At 39.5% G+C, this 23,813-nt stretch overlaps 2 protein-coding genes and 1 long non-coding RNA gene across 3 annotated transcripts in view; 1 reads left to right on the forward strand and 2 right to left on the reverse strand.

The window, feature by feature from the left end:
- Window positions 1-23,813, reverse strand: part of LOC127529390 (uncharacterized) — a 706,297-nt gene that overhangs the window by 336,917 nt on the left and 345,567 nt on the right. The window lies entirely within an intron of this gene.
- The window catches only part of mpl (MPL proto-oncogene, thrombopoietin receptor), a 522,581-nt gene that overhangs the window by 140,002 nt on the left and 358,766 nt on the right, over window positions 1-23,813 (forward strand). The window lies entirely within an intron of this gene.
- Window positions 1-23,813, reverse strand: part of orc1 (origin recognition complex, subunit 1) — an 89,094-nt gene that overhangs the window by 42,890 nt on the left and 22,391 nt on the right. Inside the window, exons 5-7 of the mRNA XM_028810858.2 lie at window positions 20,961-21,282; window positions 11,399-11,696; window positions 6,630-6,743 (exon numbers count right to left, since the gene is read on the reverse strand). Coding sequence (XP_028666691.2) covers window positions 6,630-6,743; window positions 11,399-11,696; window positions 20,961-21,282 — 734 coding nt within the window. The remainder of the gene's footprint in view (window positions 1-6,629; window positions 6,744-11,398; window positions 11,697-20,960; window positions 21,283-23,813) is intronic.

Raw genomic sequence — 23,813 nt, forward strand, 5'->3', positions numbered from 1 at the left:
TTAATTTCTGGTACATGCTTCCTCAGTTGGTTTGCCCAGTTGATTTCATACAAGGGACGCTATTGGCAGATGGCTGAGAAGCTACCCGGCTTACTTTTCTCTTTCTTTTGCGCTGACTTTCTCTGATCCTGACGTAGGGGGATTGAGCAGGGGGGCTATTTGCACACCTAGACGATACGGACACTCGTCTAAAAATGCTGAAAGATTATCTTCACGTTGTAATCTTTTGTGCAGCTGTTTCCTGAAACGACATGCTGCACGGAGCTTCGCATACTTAAAAGCTCGAAGGGCACGTATTGATTTTTGATTGAAAAACAAACTCTGTCTCTCTCTCTCTCCCTGCTCCTGACGGAGGGGGTGTGAGCTGCCGCCTTCAACAGCTTTGTGCCGGTGCTTCACATACTTAAAAGAAAAACAGCCTTATTGATCTGTTTGCTTTTCTCTCTATCTCTGTGACAGTCACTGCTCCTGACAAGCACTCCTTTGAAGAGGAAGATATGTTTGCATTCTTTTAATTGTGAGACGGAACTGTCATCTGTCTTGTCATGGAGCACAATTTAAACTTTTGAAAAAGAGACAAATGTTTGTTTGCAGTGTTTGAATAACGTTCCTGTCTCTCTACAACCTCCTGTGTTTCTGCGCAAATCTGTGACCCAAGCATGACAATATAAAAATAACCATATAAACATATGGTTTCTACTTCGCGGATTTTCTTATTTCGCGGGTGGCTCTGGAACGCAACCCCCGCGATGGAGGAGGGGTTACTGTATTATTATTATTATACTAGACATTAAGCCCGTTACAATAACGGGCGCTAGAACAGTAGTCCATAAACATTAGCAGGAACAGTCTATATTAAATGGCAAGGGACCTTTTACCTCATTAAATTTTTTCCGTAAAATGCCTGTAATTTTCTCTGACAGTAATACTGGCTTTGCTGTCCGTAATATGTGTTTAATTTTCTGTCACAACGGTGGGCAATCAGCAGATTCTTCCCAGCAACCAATGCAATGTGCGCGAAAATAAATCTACTTTTACTTTACACTTTACCGGGCCAAGCTTTCTTAATCGCAAATCTGACATCCTCAGAGTGAACTCTTGCACAACAATGGGGAAGCTGGTCTTCACGTCTCAGTACCCGATTGGATTTTTCGTGTTTTCTGTTTTAGGTCTTACCTCCTTTACCGAAATCCGATTGGATCTGCCGCGCAATATTTTATAGGTCCCGCCCTCTCTGTCTTGTGTGACGCGTCAGGCGGCCTTTGAAGCAGCGCACCGTGCCCTGTGCACTTCACCAGAAGGCACTCACACGGATACTGGATGCACACAGGGGTTTTATTAAAGAGGATACTGTATACAGTGACCAGCAGAGGGCATAACAGAGACCCAAACCCCAGACTCAAGTCCTGGGTTCAAATAAATACTTTTATGAACAGGATACCTTCAAATGGGCTCTTCCACTATAAGCAATTCTTTTTTCCCCCCCTTTTCTCTACTCTTACCCAGATGACTGCTGTCCTATTCCTTTCTAGACTCAAGCCTGCCTGGGTAAGGTGGAGCGGCTTCCTTTATACTTCTGGTACCGCCATATTCCACTCAGAAAGCACATCTGGATCAGGCAGAATCTCCTTAAAACAAGGCATCCTCCACCCTGGTAGTTGAAAAAGAAACCCAGCAGGGCCACCCATTGGGACCAAAACGCAGGCCTATGAATCTGCAAATGAAAGATCCACCCATAGGGATGCCACCAATAGCATTAAAGCATTGAGGAGCACATGGCCCCAGGAGGCCACTTCCCTCTTTCCACTCGTAATCTAGGACAATATTATAATGAGATATATCCACTCGTGCTTTTGAATTAAAGACCTTCATCTCTCCCTCATTCATTGCTTGAGTTCAAAAGCATCACCCCATGTGAAGGGGCTTCCTGTTTATGGACTAGTTTCATTTTCCGGAGTTATTTATTTTGCAATATTTTAACAAAAATGAATGAATTTTGTACATTGTTAGCATACAACTAGATAACTTCATGTATGGATTATGTAACACAAGTAACATAAGAGGTTTTTATTTTGTTTTACTAGGGGGCTCCGCCCCCTGCTCACTTCGCTCGCCCACCCCTGGGTTTGGTTAAACCAGAAATACAATTTAAAGAGATTATTATTTTTATGGGAATTGTCACATATGCATTATTTTCACTTTTACTTTAAAACTTTAGTAAAAACAATATTTGGAATGAACTTTTCTTCAAGATTGCATTGAATTTTGATTCCATGTTTGGACTTCCATCGTGACAACACAACGTATAACTGCCTGTGAGTGAATATCATTTCTCTCTAATAAATAAAATGACTTTTTCGAATGTTTGTCCATGCTCTTTCTTCTTCGCTTAGTCGTTGACATGTCATCCAGAACGTATAAAATTATTGTCCTGATAAAATTTATAAGAGCTGAGAGTGCAGGAAGTGTCTCTGCCAAAAGCATTCACGCGACTGAGAGGTTAGATGACCGTGGTCTTGTTTGAAAATGGTTGTAAGTAGGGTGTGACTTGAAAAAATTTCATGTTAAATGTCTCCATCTCACGGGACTTCATACCACGCCGTTTTTGGAATCTTTTAATTGTCGTGAATACACCTTTTCATTTGGAAGAAACACTACTTTTTATTTCCCTGATGGCAACACGAATTAGACAATCTACAAGTCTCCGATTTAAAGTTTCAATCCGAACAATATATTCCATCCCTTTTTGCTGTTCCATTATTTCAGCAAGAAATAACTTCCGTTTCTTTGCGCTAATGTGATCTTTCCCTATCCTTTTTTTTTTTTTTTTGAGACTTTTGAATTTTCATAATTTTTCTTCCATTATCTCTAACCTGCTCTGCGTGTGTATCGAGCTAACATTTCCGAAATCTTTAATAATAATAATACATTTTATTCATATAGTGCCTTTCCCATGCTCAAGGCACTTTACAACGTTCTACTTTGTCCTTTATTTCCAGCCCCGGGTGTGGTTAAATCTGTTTCTCGCTGGACGTATAAGTGTCTCTCCAAGAAAATCACGTGTCGTCTCCTTCCAAGATTTTTTTTTTTTTTTTTTTTAAATAATTCAGAGATATTGTCCAGTGTTGGTCACCACTTGGTCCTATTCTAATAGAACCCTTATGTCGTTTCAGCACAAAAACGGGATTAAAATTTTTCTCGACCACCATTACAAACTACATGTGGTAAGTAACACATGAAAAGAATATATTTTTATATGGCGTACAGTAATCCCTCGCTATATCGCGCTTCGACTTTCGCGGCTTCACTCTATCGCGGATTTTATATGTAAGCATATTTAAATATATAATCGCAGGTTTTTTGCTGGTTCGCGGATTTCTGCGGACAATGGGTCTGTTAATTTCTGGTACATGCTTCCTCAGTTGGTTTGCCCAGTTGATTTCATACAAGGGACGCTATTGGCAGATGGCTGAGAAGCTACCCAACCAGAGTGCGTATTACGTATTAAATAAAACTCCTCAAATATATTGTGAGCACGGGGGCTGTTCGCACCCCTAAAGCAGGGGTCCTCAACCACCGGTCCGCGACCCACTACCGGGCCGCAGCCGTCTGACAGCTGGGCCGCGAGAAAACTGCCGGCAATGGAGACTCACTCAGACTTTTCAGAACGCTTGGCGGGCGGGGCTTTGCAGCGGCGCAGAGAGAGGAGAGACACCGAGGTGAGAGAGTATTACAACAAAGTATTGTTACGGTCCCGACAGTTTCCCCATATGACACGAGTCTATAGAAATCGCGTTACTACGAAGTACATTCAGCAGATGCTTTCATTACAACGAAGTGACCTTGAAATGCTTGAATGAATCATCCACAGAGCAGTTAGATCTGTGGTCGCAGCTCAGATGTGCACGTTTGCACAACGATCCCCAAACAGAAACATTGTAAAAAAAATTCTTTCTTCGAACTTTCCTCGTACTGTTTTTTTTTTTTTGCTGTTTTTGTTTTCTGTGGTTTTCAGTGATACCTTTTGCTTATTGCTTGTCAACATTTGAAAAACATCCATTGGAATTTAACTCATTGTCACCCTCCTATAGAAACGGCAGACACGAAAAAAACGATAACAGTGTTAATTTTTGTGATGTGCAATCTGTTGGAATGACAAATGCAAAGCATATGTCTTTGTTATATGCAAAAAAAGAAGAAAAATCTCGGGTTGCAAACGTATGCAAACTGCTTAATAACTTAATAATAGAAATGTCATGTAAATTGTGTATAAAACTGCCCCCCACCCCCCGACCGGTCCGTGGAAAATTTTTGCATCTAATAAAGTGATCCTTGCTGTCAAAAAGGTTGGGGACCACTGCCCTAAAGGATACGGCCGCTCTTCAAAAAAACTATGAAAGATTACCTTCACATTGCTCCCTTCCTTGCTGGGCTTACATGTGGCTGTTTTGTCAAGCGATATGGTTCCCACACGGTGCTTCGCATACTTAAAAGATCAAACAGCACGTATTGATTTTTGATTGATTGTTTTTTTTTCTCTTTCTGTCTCTCTTGCTATGACATTCTCTGTTCCTGACAGAGGGGGTGTGAGCAGGGGGGCTGTTCGCACCCCTAGAGGATACGGACGTTTGTCTAAAAATGCTGAAAGATTATCTTCACGTTGCTCTCTTCTGTGCAGCTGCTTTGTCAAGCAACATGCTTCCCAACCGGTGCTTTGCATACTTAAAAGCTCGAAGGGCACGTACTGATTTTTGATTGTTTGTTTTTCTCTCTCTCTCTCACTCTCTCCGACATTCTCTGCTCCTGATGGAGGGGGTGTGAGCAGAGGGGCTGTTCACACACTGGCCTAGAGGATACGGACGCTCCTCTAAAAAATGCTGAAAGGCTGCTTTGTCCGGCGGTGCTTCGCATACTTAAAAGCCAAACAGCCCTATTGATTTTTGATTGTTTGCTTTTTTCTCTATCTCTCTGATATTCTCTGCTCCTGACGCGCACTCCTTTGAAGAGAAAGATATGTTTGAATTCTTTTAATTGTGAGACGGAACTGTCATCTCTGTCTTGTCATGGAGCACAGTTTAAACTTTTGAAAAAGAGACAAATGTTTGTTTGCAGTGTTTGAATAAAGCTCCTGCCTCTCTACAACCTCCTGTGTTTCTGTGCAAATCTGTGACCCAAGCATGACAATATAAAAATAACCATATAAACATATGGTTTCTACTTCGCGGATTTTCGCGTTTCGCGGGGGGTTCTGGAACGCAAACCCCGCGATCGAGGAGGGATTACTGTATTCCATTCAGGATAGAGGTTCATAGATTTCCAGTGCCCACAGTATGAGTCGCAGAGGGGAATGCAATGCAAGTGAAAGCAGCTTCAACCATACTCATAGTAACAGAGTTGAGAGGGGGATAGGTTGTGCTAAGTTATATCATGACTTCAGAAAATGCGGGTTGGGGTTTGTGACACCCATACAGAACACGCGTACCAAAATTAAACGTTAACTTGCACAGCACCTCCTTGACTTTTAACATGTGGAATGTAAAGTACAAGGAATTTCTTCAGCTGAAAATGAGAGATTTTTCGTTTAGATCCTGTCAGACAAAGCCAGAGCTCATTAACTGAATGAACAGTTTTGCTAGTCCATTTCTCCAAAAGGTGAAACCTCTGCTGGTACTCCTCTCCTCTCATTTCAAGTTACTGCAGATACATCAAACAATGTTAAATACTGTAGAGTACTATCGACCAACAGTTTTAACTTGTGCAAAAATAAAACTGCCTGCAAATTACTGACACATTCACAACCCTTTACACAGTAAATGGTTTGTTTTTGGAATTTAGCTAACTTCAGCTGTACACACTGGATCCCACAGTAGCAGAATTGTGATTATAATATACGAGGGGCAGTCAAGCTAAAGTTAGAAAATGGAACGAACCTTAACAAACTGGATAATGTAATTTCTCAATGTAGTCCCCACCCTTCTCAATGCACTTGCACCACCTTACTGGCAGTGCCCGGATTCCAGCAGAATAAAAGGTTTTGTCTTACCCTCACCTCCACATGTGCACCGCTTTCTTCACGTCGTCATCGGTCTTGAGCCGACGATCACCCAGATGTTTCTTTAGCGGTCCAAAAAGGTGGAAATCATACGGTGCCAAATCTGGCGAATAAGGAGGATGTGGCAATATCTCAAACTTCAGTTTCTCCAGAGAGGCCCTTGGTGTTCTTAGCAGTGTGTGTGTCATCGTCTAGCAGCAAAAGGACTCCTTGAGACAGCAGTCCCCGTCACTGGGATCAAATAGCAGGCTTCACATTGGTCTCCAGCAAGTCACAGTAACATGCACTAGAGACTGTAGTACCCCTCGGCATGTAGTGTTTGACTCGGGTGCACGAGTGGTGGCACGGACAAGATAAAACCTTTTATTCTGCTGGAATCCAGGCAGGTAGCGCAAGTGCATTGAGAAGGGTGGAGACAACATTGAGAAATGACAGCATCAGATTTGTTGAGGTGCGTTTCATCTTCTAATTAATCCCATTTTCTATGTTTAGCTTGTGTGCTCCTCGTAGATAAAAAAGCTCTCTCTCTTCCCTACACAAAAAGGGACATATGAACAAGAGCAGACAGTATGCTTACATTTTCTCCTTTCTCCTGGGAGCAGCTTCTTTCTCTGTGGTTTTCTGGGAAGCTCTGGTAAGGAAGCAGACTTCAAGCACGTCACCATTTAAAGGAGAGATTCCCAAAAGTTCCCTGATTAAAAAAAATTAAAAAAATTTTTTTTATATATTACACACACACACAAACACACACACACACACACACACACACACACACACACACACACACACACACACACACACACACACATACATCCTAAGTAAAAGGTTTTCACAAAACAGGATGAGCAGGCTGGTGATCAAGGCAGGGTAGTGCACCTTAGTGCACCTTATTTTTAAGAGGAAAGACGCCTCACGCCTAGACAAACTGGTGAGGAAGGCAGGCTCTATTGTTGGCATGGAGCTGGACAGTTTAACATCTGTGGCAGAGCGAAGGGCGTTCAGCAGGCTCCTATCAATTATGGAGAATCCACTGCATCCACTAAACAGTGTCATCTCCAGACAGAAGAGCAGCTTCAGCGACAGACTGCGGTCACCGTCCTGCTCCACTGACAGATTGAGGAGATCGTTCCTCCCCCAAACTATGCGACTCTTCAATTCCACCCGGGGGGGGTAAAGTTAACATTTAACATTATACAAAGTTATTGTCTGTTTTTCACCTGCATTATTATCATTCTTTAATTTAATATTATTTATTGTATCAGTATGCTGCTTCTGAAGAATGTGAATTTCCCATTGGGATTAATAAAGTATCTATCTAACTATCTAATAAATACATTTGTAAGCACTTGCAAATAATCGGATTATGAGCAGGTAGATTTTTTGTCAGGTACCTGCTCATAAGAATGAGCCCTATATGCTTGCCTTTAGTAGTAAAGGCACACTTACATACATACAGTTGTACTTGAAAGTTTGTGAACCCTTTAGAATTTTCTATATTGCTGCATAAATATGACCTAAAACATCATTAGATTTTCACTCAAGTCCTAAAAGTAGATAAAGAGAAACCAGTTAAACAAATGAGACAAAAATATTATACTTGGTCATTTATTTATTGAGGAAAATGATCGAATATTACATATTTGTGAGTGGCAAAAGTATGTGAACGTCTAGGACTATCAATTAGTTTGAAGGTGAAATTCGAGTCCGGTGTTTTCAATCAATGGGATGACAATCAGGCGTGAGTGGGCACCCTGTGTTATTTAAAGAACAGGATCTATCAAAGTCTGCTCTTCATAACACATGTTTGTGGAAGTGTATCATGGCATGAACAAAGGAGATTTCTGAGGACCTCACAAAAAGAGTTGTTGATGCTCATCAGACTGGAAAAGGTTACAAAACCATCTCTAAAGAGTTTGGACTCCACCAATCCACAGTCAGACAGATTGTGTACAAATGGAGGAAATTCAAGACCATTGTTACCCTCCCCAGGAGTGGTCGACCAACAAAGATCACTCCAAGAGCAAGGCGTGTAATAGTCGGCGAGGTCACAAAGGACCCCAAGGTAACTTCTAAGCAACTGAAGGCCTCTCTCACATTGGCTAATGCTCATGTTCATGAATCCACCATCAGGAGAACACTGAACAATAATGGTGTGCATGGCAGGGTTGCAAGGAGAAAGCCACTTCTCTCCAAAAAAAAAAACATGGCTGTTCGTCTGCAGTTTGCTAAAGATCACGTGGACAAACCAGAAGGCTATTGGAAGAATGTTTTGTGGATGGATGAGACCAAAATAACGCTTTTTATTTAAACCAAAAAGTTCTATGTTTGGAGAAAGGAAAATACTGCATTCCAGCCTAAGAACCTTATCCCATCTGTGAAACATGGTGGTGGTAGTATCATGGTTTGGGCCTGTTTTGCTACATCTGGTCCAGGACGGCTTGCCTTCATTGATGGAACAATGAATTCTGAATTATATCAGAGAATTCTAAAGGAAAATGTCAGGACATCTGTCCATGAACTGAATCTCAAGAGAAGGTGGGTCATGCAGCAAGACAACGACCCTAAGCACACAAGTTGTTCTACCAAAGAATGGTTAAAGAAGAATAAAGTTCATGTTTTAGAATGGCCAAGTCAAAGTCCTGACCTTAATCCAATCAAAATGTTGTGGAAGGACCTGAAGCGAGCAGTTAATGTGAGGAAACCCACCAACATCCCAGATTTGAAGCTGTTCTGTACGGAGGAATGGGCTAAAATTCTTCCAAGCCGGTGTGCAGGACTGATCAACAGTCACCGGAAACGTTTAGTTGCAGTTATTGCTGCAAAGGCAGGTCACACCAGATACTGAAAGCAAAGGTTCACATACTTTTGCCACTCACATATGTAATATTCGATCATTTTCCTTAATAAATAAATGACCAAGTATAATATTTTTGTCTCATTTGTTTAACTGGTTTCTCTTTATCTACTTTTAGGACTTGAGTGAAAATCTAATGATGTTTTAGGTCATATTTATATAGAAATATAGAAAATTCTAAAGGGTTCACAAACTTTCAAGCACAACTGTACATACATGGCATATTACACACACACACACACACACCAGTAACGACTCACTGCATGAATACACTTGACTTCACCATTCCTAGTTTTCATCCTCTTTCTCTATACGATTGGCATTTGTTTGCTCAGAGGTTGATGCGCTTCCTGAGCAGCTCTTCTTTTCTCTACCCTAGTGGCCCACTTCTTCTTTCGTCAGCATCTTTTCGCATTAAAACTGATTAAGTCAGTGTTTGTGTTGCAATTACTTAGTACGTTTTCTTTAATTCTTCACTTAAGCGGGCACTTAAGACTTCAATCTGCCTTAAGAATGATTTAAGATATGAAGAGGTAGGGGAAGTGACAGCGAAGGTGGTAGGGATGAGAATGGAGAACATACACATGCACTGCACGGCCACCCTGTTGGCCACTGATGAGAGTTGATACTACAATAAAATAAAATAAAAATAGGAATAACCTTGGAGGTCAATCATCCCCCCGAAAGCAGAATGTAGACGTCACGTTGTATGTGTACCAAATTTCAGGGCAATAGGTCAAACAGTTTGCGAGCTACAGGCGATTTTAAATCCTGGACAGACAAACAGACCGCCATGGTAGCGTATTATATGAGAAGATTAAAAAAAAAAAAAAAAAGTTGGTGGCATGGATAATTAAAAACACAGTGCCTAACAGCAAAGTAATAAACTCACCTCTACTCAAAAGAAGCACTTAACCTGGCTAAACTAACCAGTCATTAAAAGCCTGCTTCATCTCTGAAAGTGTCTCACTTAATAGGATTAATCTTTCAAAGTGTTTCTGCATTTTTGTTTTTGCTTGTATTCTTCCCTAAGTCTAATTTCCTTCCGCAAAAGATCCTGAGACATTAGACCAGACTGGTTGCAGTCAGTAAACTGTCCAAAATGAAAGTGCATTCTGTGATGAATACAGGTACTACTTAGGGTAGTTTGGATGACAGGTATGTTTCTGGCTCCCATAAATCTGAACATACATAAAGTGGGCATGACAACAGACACGCAACTGAAGGATCAGGAGATTTGCCTTTTCTGCACTCACGTATGCCCCGAGATGTTTGCCGATTTTTTCACCTTCCACATATTATAATTTGTTGATGTTATTATTTATTCCTGAGCTCTCTATATACTCACACACTCCTCAGAACTCTGAAGCCAAACACTGTTTAAAAAAAACACCCCACACACTGTGGGGAAAAATAGCCTTAATTAAACTATGGCAGGCTCATTGTCAAGTCCATCCTTAACACAGTGATTACTATTTACACAATGGACCTTTATATATGCAATTTTACCCTGGAATAAGACAGAGGTAAAGGCAAAATGAGCAAAGTATCAGGATAATCCAATACCGAAAGTGAAAGAGTATATAAAACTATCATAGAAAAATTTACCTCACAGTCATGAAAACGGAGCCACTGTCCCCCAAAAAAGCAACTCATTCTCACTTTACATGATTGCCATCAACTTTATAAGCTCTCAGCCCTTTCGATAGTCTGGCTGACTGAGAAGCTCAAGTCAAGTAACGAATGGCTCAATCTCCATCCTATTACTCTCTGTGTAACCTGAACAATTCACTTGCCTAGCAACTGCAGTTACACTTTGCATCGATTAACATGTTGTTTAGGATTTATCTGACATTAGCTAAAGCAATGGATTTGTGTCCTTTCACATTTGTAATTAAATCCTTGTTTGTACAGTGTGTTGATAGGATGTGTGAGAGAATTAAATTCAAACCAGCTTGGCACTACTACTACTTCTTTCGGCTGCTCCCGTTAGGGGTTGCCACAGCGGATGATCATCTTCTTCCATATCTTTCTGTCCTCGTCATCTTGTTCTGTTACACCCATCACCTGCATGTCCTCTCTCACCACATCCATACACCTTCTCTTAGGCCTTCCTCTCCTCCTCTTGCCTGGCAGCTCTATCCTTAGTATCCTTCTCCCAATATACTCAGCATCTCTCCTCTGCACATGTCCAGACCAACGCAATCTCGCCTGTCTGACTGTCTCAAAAACCGTCCAACCTGTGCTGACCTTCTAATGTCCTCATTTCTAATCCTGTCCATCCTCGTCATACCCAGTGCAAATCTTTACTTAACTCAAGTCCTTCCTACTTCTGTGTGCTCAGTTTACAAGCTCCCTTAAAATTCTGGGATAATTTGTAGGTTCTGTCTCAATTTCTGTATTACATTCTCTTGTAACGTACAAAACACCTTGCTCCCATGCTTTCAGTGTCAGATACAGATTATTTAGGCTTTATTTTGTGTGTCACCTACTCTGAGAGTTCCTGGCCATTGGTATTCTTCCGGATTTTCTTGGCTGGGGTGTCTTCATTTAAAGGTATCAAGCAGTGCCTACTTGTTGGTTGGATGGCTCGTTTTTTGCCAACAGGGGAACTCTCCACTGTCTCCGAATGTAAACCATTTTCATTTGCTTTTGTTGGAGGTGCACCAGCCACACTATTTGTTCGTGTCAATTTAGAGTTCTTGCTCTCCAGGGAGATAACGACCCCATCTGCATTGAAGAGTTCTTTCAAGACCTCCTTTCCAGTTAACTTGGGAGACTTCACTGGACCTGCAAGTTTAGAAATCAAAAATAATGTCATTCAGGAGAGACAGTGAGAAGAAAGAAATGGTAGTATGGAAAGATTTAATCTGTTCATGATTAAAAAAAAAAAAATTCAGCATCAACATTTTAACACAAATTTAAGACTGGGATTGGTTTCCTGCCTTGTGCCCTGTGTTGGCTGGGATTGGCTCCAGCAGACCCCCGTGACCCTGTGTTCGGATTCAGCGGGTTGGAAAATGGATGGATGGATAGATAGATAGATAGATAGATAGATAGATAGATACTTTATTAATCCCGATGGGAAATTCACATTCTTCAGCAGCAGCATACTGATACAATAAATAATATTAAATTAAAGAATGATAATAATACAGGTGAAAAAAAAAAAAAACATGGATGGATGAAGTACTTCATTTTTAATCATGGTCACGTGATCGACTAAATGTCTAAGAGAGGGGTTAGGCTGCAGGTTTTCATTCTAACCCTTTTTCTAATCAGTGGCCAGTTTTCACCACTAATTAACTCCTTTTGCTTTCATTTTAATAGCCCTGTTGTTAAGGATTCAGTCCTCTGAATTGATTCTTTTCTTCATTTAAATGGCAGCCAAACAGAAATGAGATGTGAAACGAGTCGACAGATGACCAGCTAAACTGGGACTTCAAACTCCAACCAATTTCACTCCAACCAGTCTCTTAATGAGAAGCCAGTTCTTGCTGTTAATTAAAGAGAGGAGCAGGCGCTGATACAGCACACTGCTGCACCCACCACACGACAAACCAACTCAGGATCACAGATTAGGACCCGAGTGCAACCATGCGACGGGTGACGACTCGGCACCACACTAGTTCTGATGGAGTGGAACAGTGTGAGGTTGTTTTTATGGTGGCTGGAGTGCCAATTCTGACACCAACCGCCAAGTTTTTTCCCTGCAGGATGGAGGGCCTACAATGCAGGGCAGGATACAGATTAACGTCATACCCAGGACGGAGCAATTGCAGGTTAAGGGCCTTGCTCAAGAGCCCAACAGAGCAGAGTCCCTTTTGGCATTTACAGGATTTGAACCGGCAACCTTCCGATTGCCAGTGCAGATCCCTCGCCCGAGAGCCACCACTCCACCCACTGTTAATTAAAGCCGTTACTGAATATCAGGACTTGTTGCTGCTCTCAATCTGCCACAGCAGACTGTTGACTTTCGGTTTCTTCTAAGACCACCATTAAGATGTTTTGGTGACCTGAGCAGACCAACATGATTGAGACCTCCGCCTTTCTTTATTTTCAGGTTAGCTGGCTTGTTTTGTGTCTCATTACTGTTTGGCTGCTCATTAAGGAAAAAGAAACAACTAAGAGGACTGAGTCACGTCAGTTAACACTAAGGCAAAACAAGTTAATCAGCAGCAAAAACGGCTCACTAATTAAGAAGATGGTTAGAATGAAAACCTGCAGACACTGCGGCCCACCAAGACCAGAGTTGGACACCCCTGGTCTATGCACTGTAGTTTATAACACAAGTTCAGTATCTCAGTCTTGTCATTGATGCCAGTTGGACTGCCAGCTGTGAAGTCTTTACCTTTTTGGAGTTCTCCATATCATGAAGGCGTGCACAGGCAGATCCTTACATACGTCCAGATTAAAGGTATTAAACTGTGTTACTTCATTTGAATTACATCTCGAACCTTGAAATTTAATGCTGGCATCATTAAAAGGGCAGTGCCGGGTGACAATAATTCAATCGGGCAAAGCCAAAGGCATCATAATTTGATAAGAGTTTAATAATTTGCTGACGGGAACACACCAGTGCATGTTTTTATAAAACAATAAAAAATAAAAAAAAACGGCACAGAAGCATTTAGATGATTTCTGGAAAAATGATGCAGGTTCTCTCTTTCTGATTCAGCCATATACAATATGTTGACATTATGGTAAAATTAGGGTTAGTTCAAACCTTATGAATGTCAGTTTTGACCTTTTAGCAAATGCATTGCAATTATTAAAGCATAAAACTGTCCATCGTTTGTGGGTTAAAATGTATATGTAATGAAAACGCATGTAGCTAATTAATATGACTACAATTTCAGTGGTTTCAGAGATTTATATAATAAAAAACCACTAAGACCTGAAGCATCTTCACATAAACAAATGTTACCATCTAGTGCTCCGTGTCTCTTTTAATCAAATACTTAGAAAAGAATTCTCCTTGAGATTTGTCCAGATTTTCTGGTCAGCTCCAAGCACCAAGTCTGGCACAGCAGTTCACCTTTCAGCGTGACAATGAGCCAAAAAAATACAGCCAACTCAATAAAGGACTGTCTTTAATTATTTACATTTATATAGCGCTTTTCTCAGTGCTCAAAGCACTCTCCACACAGGGAGGACCTGGGAAGCGAACCCACAATCTCCTTACCGCAAAGCAGCAGCACTACCACTGCGCCACCTGTGAGGATGGGACAAGTTTCAGACGGTCCTTGATTGTTCCAGCCAAAGCCCACACTTAAAATTCATAGATCTGTGAAAAGTCCCGAGGATGGCACTTTACAAGTGCCTTCAATCCAATCAAACAGAGGTTAAGATAGCTGCCCAAATCCAGGAGTGCAAAGCTTGAGGAGCTTTTACCCATGAAGACTTGAAGTGGTCACTGCTGCCAATGAGTGTTCTACAAAGTACTTAATTTCAGGGATTGAATACTTATATGAAGGAGAGATTTCAGTTTTTAAATTTTTAATAAATACACAAAACTTTCTGAAAATGTTTTCACTTTGTAATTATACTTTGAGATTATGTTAATGGGCAAAAATGGCAAATGTATCTATTTATAAATACTTACAACACAATAAAAAATGTACAATGTAATGGTGCCTAAATATTTTCTGACTGCACTGTATAAAGTTTAAGTAGTAAATATGGCTTTTAATCATGATAAAAAGATTCTTTAAGTAGTGCTGAGTGGTATACTGGTTCATACCGAAAACCGTTTTTTATTTTTGTTATGATATGGATTTTTCTTCTGCGGTGGGTTGGCACCCTGCCCGGGATTGGTTCCTGCCTTGTGCCCTGTGTTGGCTGGGATTGGCTCCAGCAGACCCCCGTGACCCTGTGTTTGGATTCAGCGGGTTGGAAAATGGATGGATGGATTTTTCTTATATTGCAACACCGGTTTAAATTGCCTAAACAACGTTCGGAAACGTGGTGCAGTGGGAAACTGTTTAAGGGGGGGGACCTTTTTCACTGCTACACCGCTAAACAGATACAACAGACTACATGTGGTAATGTACGTATTGCACGATGAAAATGGACAGAGAACATTCCGAAACTGAAGCTGTAGCAGACGATAAAGTTGAACTTGATGACACAGAAGAACTTTTGCTGAATAAAAAAGGAGTCATGTCCGTTGCCTGGAGATACTTTGGTTTTAAAAGGTCGGATGTGGACCGTTATATTCAAATCTGTGAATACTGTTTTTATACTACTGGATAATACTGCAAGCCAAGTTGTACTTGGTTTTTTTGTTTTTTTTTCCAATACAGTGTAATGTACCTGGGTACTGCGTAATAGTGTGACGACATGTTGACTTTATTCTCGACATTTTTACTTGATTCTCGCCGTTTATGTCAAGATTAAAGTCGACATATTGACTTTATTCTCGTAATTTGTCATTAAAGTAGAACACCGTAAACTAAACTTCATCTTAAAATGAATATTTAATTTACTAGATTTTCTCAAACCCCTGTCATAAGTTATATAGCACATTAAATGCTTTGTGTTAAGTGTTCCCCAACCCATGTTAAATCGGTATGTGCTTCTTAAACTGACTTTCTCTTGTACTGAGGAGGCGCCGCAGCGATCGCCGCACACAACACATCCACTTCATGATATTCCTGCTCCCTGGGCATTTAGAATCTATACTAATAAAAGGCAAAGCCCTCACTGACTGACTCACTCACTCACTGACTCACTCATCACTAATTCTCCAACTTCCCGTGTAGGTAGAAGGCTGAAATTTGGCAGGCTCATTCCTTACAGCTTACTTACAAAAGTTAGGCAGGTTTCATTTCGAAATTCAAAGCGTAATGGTCATAACTGGAACATATTTTTTGTCCATACACTGTAATGGAGGAGGCGGAGTCACGTATCGCGTCATCACGCCTCCTACGTAATCACATGAACTAAAAACAAGGAAGAGATTTACAGCACGAGTCGCACGCGGGAACGAAGGTAAATGACGTTAATTTTTGACTGTCTTTTAATACTGTGTAAGCATACATATTAACACATGTGCAATTAAACGTGTGCATTTACGGGGTGATTTCTCAGGCTTAAAAGCTCGCCTTTTACTAAAAAGGTAAATGCAAAACTATTTTCAATCAGTTTATTGAAACGCTCCCGTTAAGGATTGCAATAACATATTCGCGAGATAAAAGAACGAAGTAGGGGGAAATGGAGGAACAGCCGCAAACAGCGAAGAGCAAAAAATTAATTAAACAATTGAGAACGGAGCGAGTTAAGCATACAAGCATGTTCATAAGGGAAACAAACCACGGTGTAAAACGTAAGTTTAAATTAAGTTTATAGAAACGCTCCCGCTGCGGATTGCAATAACATATTCGCGAGATAAAAGTTTAATGAGAAGACACGAGGTATAAATGAACCACACGCCGTGGCGCAACGTTAGGGGCAACAGTTTCAACCATTCTATGATCTGCTTCTCGCAACTGAAAGACGGCACATGGCGGATGTTAGCCGACTTGCTGACCGCAACGTTAGGGGCTTCAAGTATGGCGCTGACGCCACATCTCAGTGCCAACACTTTGCAGACTGTACTTAAAAGACACGCCCTCCTCACTGGACAGTTAAAAACACCAATCAAACTAACGATGACATCAAGTATTACCCAATCAAAAGTAGGAAAGGAGGCATCTTCATAAAATGCGTGTGGGATGATTTGCATGAGACGCTGCTTTAAAAAAAAAATTACAAAAATACGGGATAAATCCCGTCCAGTATTGATTCAAAACGGGACACGCAATTTCATTGTCAAACGCGGCACGATTCCGTATTTTAAAGGACGGGTGGCAACCCTACAGTGCCAGGTAACCACCCATACAATCAGATTGTGATTCAGACTAGGAATGCAATGAATGTAATTACCCCGATCTACATACAAGGCGAAAGTCTTGCAACATTCAAAGATGATGGTTTGGGATAATTAGTACTTAAGTACACCATGGAACATAAAAGAGCTTATGAAGCCTTGAACCGAAAAAAGCAACATCTCAGAGATCGTACAAAAAAAAAAGGAGGTAATGTCGTTTTACTCGCTGTAGATTTTAGTGAAACATTACCAGTTATTCCACGAGGGAGACCAGCAGATGAACTCAACGCTTCTTTAAAATCCATGCTTCTCACACGGTCGGTTATATGTCGCGTGTTCTCGGGTAGGTACACCAAAAAATGTATACATTTAAGCATGTAATGGGCAAAGAAAAAATGAGGTATACCCGAAGGCACTGCAGTAGTACTCAATGTAACTTTACTTCTTAAATGTTAATGTTTTACTGTTTAATAATTTATACGCTTCTTATATATTGTTCAAATTCTTTTATCAAAATACCAGTGACAGCGCAATGCACGATAACATGGAGTGAATACACCATACGCATCTGCCCACGGCCGCCCTGGTGTGCGCAGATAGGAGTCGATTCTAAAATAAAATAAACATAAAAAGAGTAATACAATCATCACCCATAAAGCGGATAGCAGACGTGACGTATTATATGTGTACCACATTTCAAGTCAATAGGTGAAACAGTTTGCAAGCTACAGGTGATTTAAATATCCTGGACAGACCAACGAAAAGCCACGGTAGCAAATTATACAAGAAGATTTTACTGTTTAATTATTTATATTTATATGAAATGTGCTTCTTATATATTACTTCATATTCTCATATGATAATGATGTTAATGTTGTTTATATTGATTTCTATGTTATTGTAAGTGCATCTATGTGTGTATATGTATGTATGTATGTATGTGTATATATATATATATATTATATAAAAAATATATATATAAAAAATATATGTGTATATGTATATATAATATATCTGTATATGTGTGTATATGTGTGTGTATATGTGTATATGTATATATATATGACAGCAACACTCATAACAATGACAACACAATTACATTGACAATCATGTTACGTTATTTTTAAAATGTTTCCTTTACTTTTTCATAACCTCTTTAACACACTACTTCTCCGCTGCGAAGCGCGGGTATTTTGCTAGTGCTAAGATAAATACTTGATACAATTTTCATGATGAAATGTATTAAAGCAGGTATTAATCATGTGGGGGCACGGTGGCGTGGAGGTTGCACTGCTGCCTCGCAGCAATGGGGTCCCGGGTGTTCCCTGCTTTGAATTTGCATGTTTTTCTGGTGGGTTTACTCGGCGTGCTTCAGTTTCCTTTCAAAGTCATGTAGGATGTGGGGTTTTGCTATGCTATATAATCCCTGCTAGTGTATGTATTGCTCGTATTCACCTTGTGATGTGCTGGCGCCTCGTTCAGGATTTGCTCCTGCCTCGCACACAATGCTTGCTGGGATGGGTGCAACCCTGAATGGATGGCATAATCTAATAATCTGTTGTTTTATTATATCTGTTATAGTTTTAGTTATAGTTGTTTGTTGCTTTGCACAAATTAGTTATATAGTTATAATACAAACTATTAGTTATAGTTATTTGTTACTTTGTTTAGAGTTATTTTGTTATTCTGTTTGCACTATTACTACTGATCTTTTTTACTCTTTACTACCGTATCTTTATTCCTCTTGTTGCACTGAGCATGTATATGACAAAAGAATTTCCCTCGGGATAAATAAATTTCTTATCTATCTATCTAATTAAACATGTATAACAAAGATTTTTTTAAGTTCTGAACACTCCGTCGTCTAAGTTTATAACTAGTTTTAAATTCACAAAGATGTTTATCGTGTGGTGATTGGTTAGGAGGAGAAAGAAAAAGGAAGGATAGGAGCGGAGGGTTTGGTATGTCTGACAGACAGCACGCATGCAATAAAGAAAGCTCACTCAGAAGAACATCCATTGAATTCTGTGTTCGTGTCTCTGACCACCAGATCACAAATAATTCTATAATAATAATACTTTGCATTTATATAGCGCTTTTCTCACTACTCAAAGCGCTCAGCAATTGCAGGTTAAGGGCTTTGCTCAAGGGCCCAACAGAGCAGAGTCCCAATTGGCATTTACGGGATTTGAACCTGCAACCTTCCGATTGCCAGTGCAGATCCCTACCCTCAGAGCCACCACTCCACCTACAAACCCAACATTTACACAATATTTAAGTTAAATCTTTGCGATACCCATTCATACATCCAGTTTTTTGGAGCCTCGTCACACTGAACATACACCTGGGGACCCCTTACTGTGAGGGAGCAGCACTACTGCGACACTACCGTGCATGCTTAATACCTGCTTTAATGCATTTCATCCTGAAAATGATATCAAGTATTTAACTTAGCATTCTAAATTTTCAGAGAGCAGGAATATCATGAAGTGAATGGATTCTGTGCAGTGATCGCTGCCAGCGCCTCCTCTTAGTGCGGAGGAAGTCAGTTTAAGAAGCGCGCAGCGATTAACAACTAGGTTGGGGAACACAACACAAAGCATTTAATGTGCTGCATTAACTTATGATGTGGTTTGAGAAAATCTAGTAAATTAAACATTGACTTTAAGATGAAGTTTAGTTTATGACATTCTGCTTTAATTATTAATTACTTTACTTAGGCTAAAAAATATACTGTACTAGGGGTGCAAGGCCCCTGGCACCGAACCCCCAGTTGCGGCCAGAATATTAGTAAAATCTGTAAATGTACAAAAGAAAAACTATTGGAGTCAAAAAAAAAAAATCACAAAATTATATAAATATGTAAAAGAAAAATGATTATTTTGTCTCTTATAAATACTTATTGAGCATAGTGGACCTCAGTTTAACGGGAATACTCCAATCAGTAAGAGAGTAAATATTTTATTCTCATTTCATGATTTTTGCTCCGTTAAATAAATGATCAATTCATTTTAACCAACATTCTTATAGATATGACTGATTCTTATGACTCATTTAAATAACAGGAAAAAAATCACATGAAAACTAAAGTGGTATGCAATGGGTCATCATAACTTGACCGCCAGCTAACGAAATCACCTAAATACAAACATTGCTGTTATGAATAGATCTTTTTTTTTTTTTTAAATACTTTGTTCCTTTGAAAGAAAGTTTACGCGATCAACAATAAAAAACACAACTTTCTTGATATTTTAAAAACAGAACAAGAATATGAAAATCTAACAACATCACATTAAAGTTTGATAAATTCTGAAAAGAATGATACCAAACATATATATGTAGGTTTTAAAATAAGCCCGATTTTAGGCTTAGGATATTTATATACAGTGGAACCTTGGTTCACGAACGTCTCGGTACACGTACAACTCAGTTTACGATCAAAAAGTTTGCCAAACTGTAATTTTTTACATTAGTTTACTATTACACTGTGCATTCTATGGTGTAATTAACTATATTTGTGCTTAAAAATCTTTAAAAAAAAAAAAAATATTTACATACAGTTCGTACGGTCTGGAACGGTTTAATTGTATTTACATACAATCCTATGGGGGAAATTGCTTCGGTTCACAACCAAATCGGTTTACGACCAGAGGTTTGGAATGAACTATTCCAAACTATATATATATATATACACACACACACACACACACACACACACACACTACATACATACATACATACATATATACACACATATAAATACATCTATACATATATATGTGCAACGACTCTGAATAAAGGATTTTATGATTCTCTAAATTCAGTCCCAGCATAGTTTAATAGAAAAGAAACCTAGGAAGTTAATACTTTTAAGAATTTCTATTGGTGTCAAAATAAGTGTAATTTGTAATATTTCCTTGTGTTATCTGAAAAAGAGAAATATTACAATGACTTGGCTCCAGCTTTAACAAAAACACTGCAAGTTAAATAGCATTTAAGCAATAAGAAGTTTCATTGGGTGGCACTTTTTATAAGCAATAAAACATTTACATTTTTAATTTGATTGTACAAAGATGAATCCGCATTACAGTGTAAAAACAGTTAATATTTATAAAAATTCCCATTGTTATTTGCTAGAAATTTACAGTTAAGTATTTAAAGTTGAAAACAAAAATCCTACTCACTACTGAGCTGGAGTTTCTTTCGAGCCCCGGGCGTACTGCTTCTGTTAGGAGTCTTTCTAGCAGATGGATCCTTCGAATGAGAATTTTTGGAGGCAGAATGACGGGACTCCACTTCTTGGATTGCGACAGCTTGATGTCTTTCTAGTGGAACTTTGCCTGGAGATTCTAAAGTCTTGTCTCCCAGAATGCAACCGACTCCTTTTAGAAAAACATCTTCTGGTAGAGCTTTGAATTTTTTCCCATCCCATGACAACTTGGCATACAGAGTTTTCACCTTCCTTTCTGCCACTGGGAAAGGGGTCTCTGGTGACAGGTGTATAACCTAAAAGTAAACAGCTTATCAGGCATCTAGACATGGCATATAGCAGAGTAGAGGAAATACAGATGTTACAAAAAAAGAACAGTGTCAAGATTTTATGAAATGCTCTGTGGTTATAAGTCAGGCTTACCAGTGCTGTACTCATTGAATATGTAAATGTAATGAAAGTATGTGGTGCTGTTATAGTATAATAGTTATTATTATACACTGCACCACTATACTACACTTATGATATTAAATAAACATATGCCATACACTGCATGACATTAATTTTCTTATTGCCATGCCAGACTAAACATAAGGATCCAGTTCAGTGCTGTGTATGCGTAAGTTTTGCAGCATTCAGAAGCAAATATTCTTCGACAACTACAATAAAAGAGAAAGAGTTGGGACTGAAGAAGCACCATTAACAAATAAAAATATGTGAATAAAAATGCATAGCCCCACTTCTGTTCACCTAGTTTGCAAAACATCAAGCTGAGACAAAGTTCTCAGGACAATAAGGCTACTGATTACATACAATTAATTCTGGGGGTGGTGGTTCTGATTAAATTTATTCGAATGTTTTAAGTTCCACATAAAGATGAGAGGTACATTTCAAACTAAGAGATAATCAGAAATACCCAGGAGTGTTTATTGTCATGAGGAAATCTCTCTGTTATAAAAAAAAAAAAAAAAAAAAAAAAAATCCTGGGAGAGAAAGACGGGAGATGAGACGTGATCTTCACGTTAAGATCACGGAAGACACTTAAAAGACCCGTGAGACGAAAGAGAATGGCCACACAGCATCTCACGGGGACCTTAAACATGAGACATTGTGCCAAGAGATTGACCCAGGACCACCTCACGATGACGTAGAACATGAGATTCTTGCAAGACACGCCCTACTTACAACCAATATCAAATAAGACCAACGGCAGCAAAACATTCAGTCGTCTAAAGCAGGGGTGGGCAGATTCAGTCTTGGAGGGCCGCAGTGGCTGCAGGTTTTTGCTCCAACCCAAGGAGGAGATTAAAAGTAACGTGAAAGAAGCTATTGAAATGATTGCAAATGCCTGGATACAAATTAAAGAAAGCACTATAGTAACAAATACAGAATCTCATTACAACAAAATATTTTTTAGGTCCCTGGAAGTTTGTTATAACAGAATTTTACCTGTATATCGATCAAGCAAATCGATAGAAAGATATATTTTCACCTAAACTCACTTTTATTTTTTTACACATATTATAGGAATTTTCTGACACTACAGATATTTTATATACAGTATAAACTGAAAACTTTGTAATCAGTTATCAGAGTAGAAAAATATGAACTAATAGAAAAAAAAAGTTATGGAATGGTCCATACTGTACTTCTATGTATATTTATATTACTCTTTAGCAGTACTACAGGAAATCACTGAATGAAAGATTTTAGAATATAATAAATTGTACTGCACAATAATATACAAACACATTAAGGGGCTCTGCCCCCTGCTTGCTTCGCTCACCAAACCCCAGTTTTGGTTAACCAGATACAGTGATCCCTCGCTATATCGCGCTTCGCCTTTCGCGGCTTCACTCTATCGCGGATTTTATATGTAAGCATATTTAAATATATATCGCGGATTTTTTGCTGGTTCGCGGATTTCTGCGGACAATGGGTCTTTTAATTTCTGGTACATGCTTCCTCAGTTGGCTTGCCCAGTTGATTTCATACAAGGGACGCTATTGGCAGATGACTGAGAAGCTACCCAACTTACTGTTCTCTCTCTCTCTCTCTCTTGCGCTGACTTTCTCTGATCCTGACGTAGGGGAATTGAGCAGGGGGGCTGTTCGCACACCTAGACAATACGGACACTCGTCTAAAAATGCTGAAAGATTATCTTCACGTTGCTACCTTCTGTGCAGCTGCTTCCTGAAGCGACATGCTGCACGGTGCTTCGCATACTTAAAAGCTCGAAGGGCACGTATTGATTTTTGCTTGTTTGCTTTTCTCTGTCTCTCTCTCTCTTTGTCTGCTCCTGACGGAGGGGGTGTGAGCTGCCGCCTTCAACAGCTTTGTGCCGCAGTGCTTCGCATACTTAAAAGCCAAACAGCCCTATTGATTTGTTTGCTTTCCTCTGTCTTTCTGACATTCTGTGCTCCTGATGCGCACTCCTTTGAAGAGGAAGATATGTTTGCATTCTTTTAATTGTGAGACGGAACTGTCATCTCTGTCTTGTCATGGAGCACAGTTTAAACTTTTGAAAAAGAGACAAATGTTTGTTTGCAGTGTTTGAATAACGTTCCTGTCTCTCTACAACCTCCTGTGTTTCTGCACAAATCTGTGACCCAAGCATGACAATATAAAAATAACCATATAAACATATGGTTTCTACTTCGCGGATTTTCTTATTTTGCAGGTGGCTCTGGAACGCAACCCCCGCGATGGAGGAGGGATTACTGTATACAATTTAAAGGGATTGTTATTTTCATGGGAACCATTACATATGCACTATTTTCATTTTTACTTTAAAACTTTAGTAAAAACAATATTTGGAATTAACTTT

This window comes from Erpetoichthys calabaricus, chromosome 10 (assembly GCF_900747795.2).
Source record: "Erpetoichthys calabaricus chromosome 10, fErpCal1.3, whole genome shotgun sequence".
In the NCBI taxonomy this organism is placed as follows: Eukaryota; Metazoa; Chordata; class Cladistia; order Polypteriformes; family Polypteridae; genus Erpetoichthys; species Erpetoichthys calabaricus.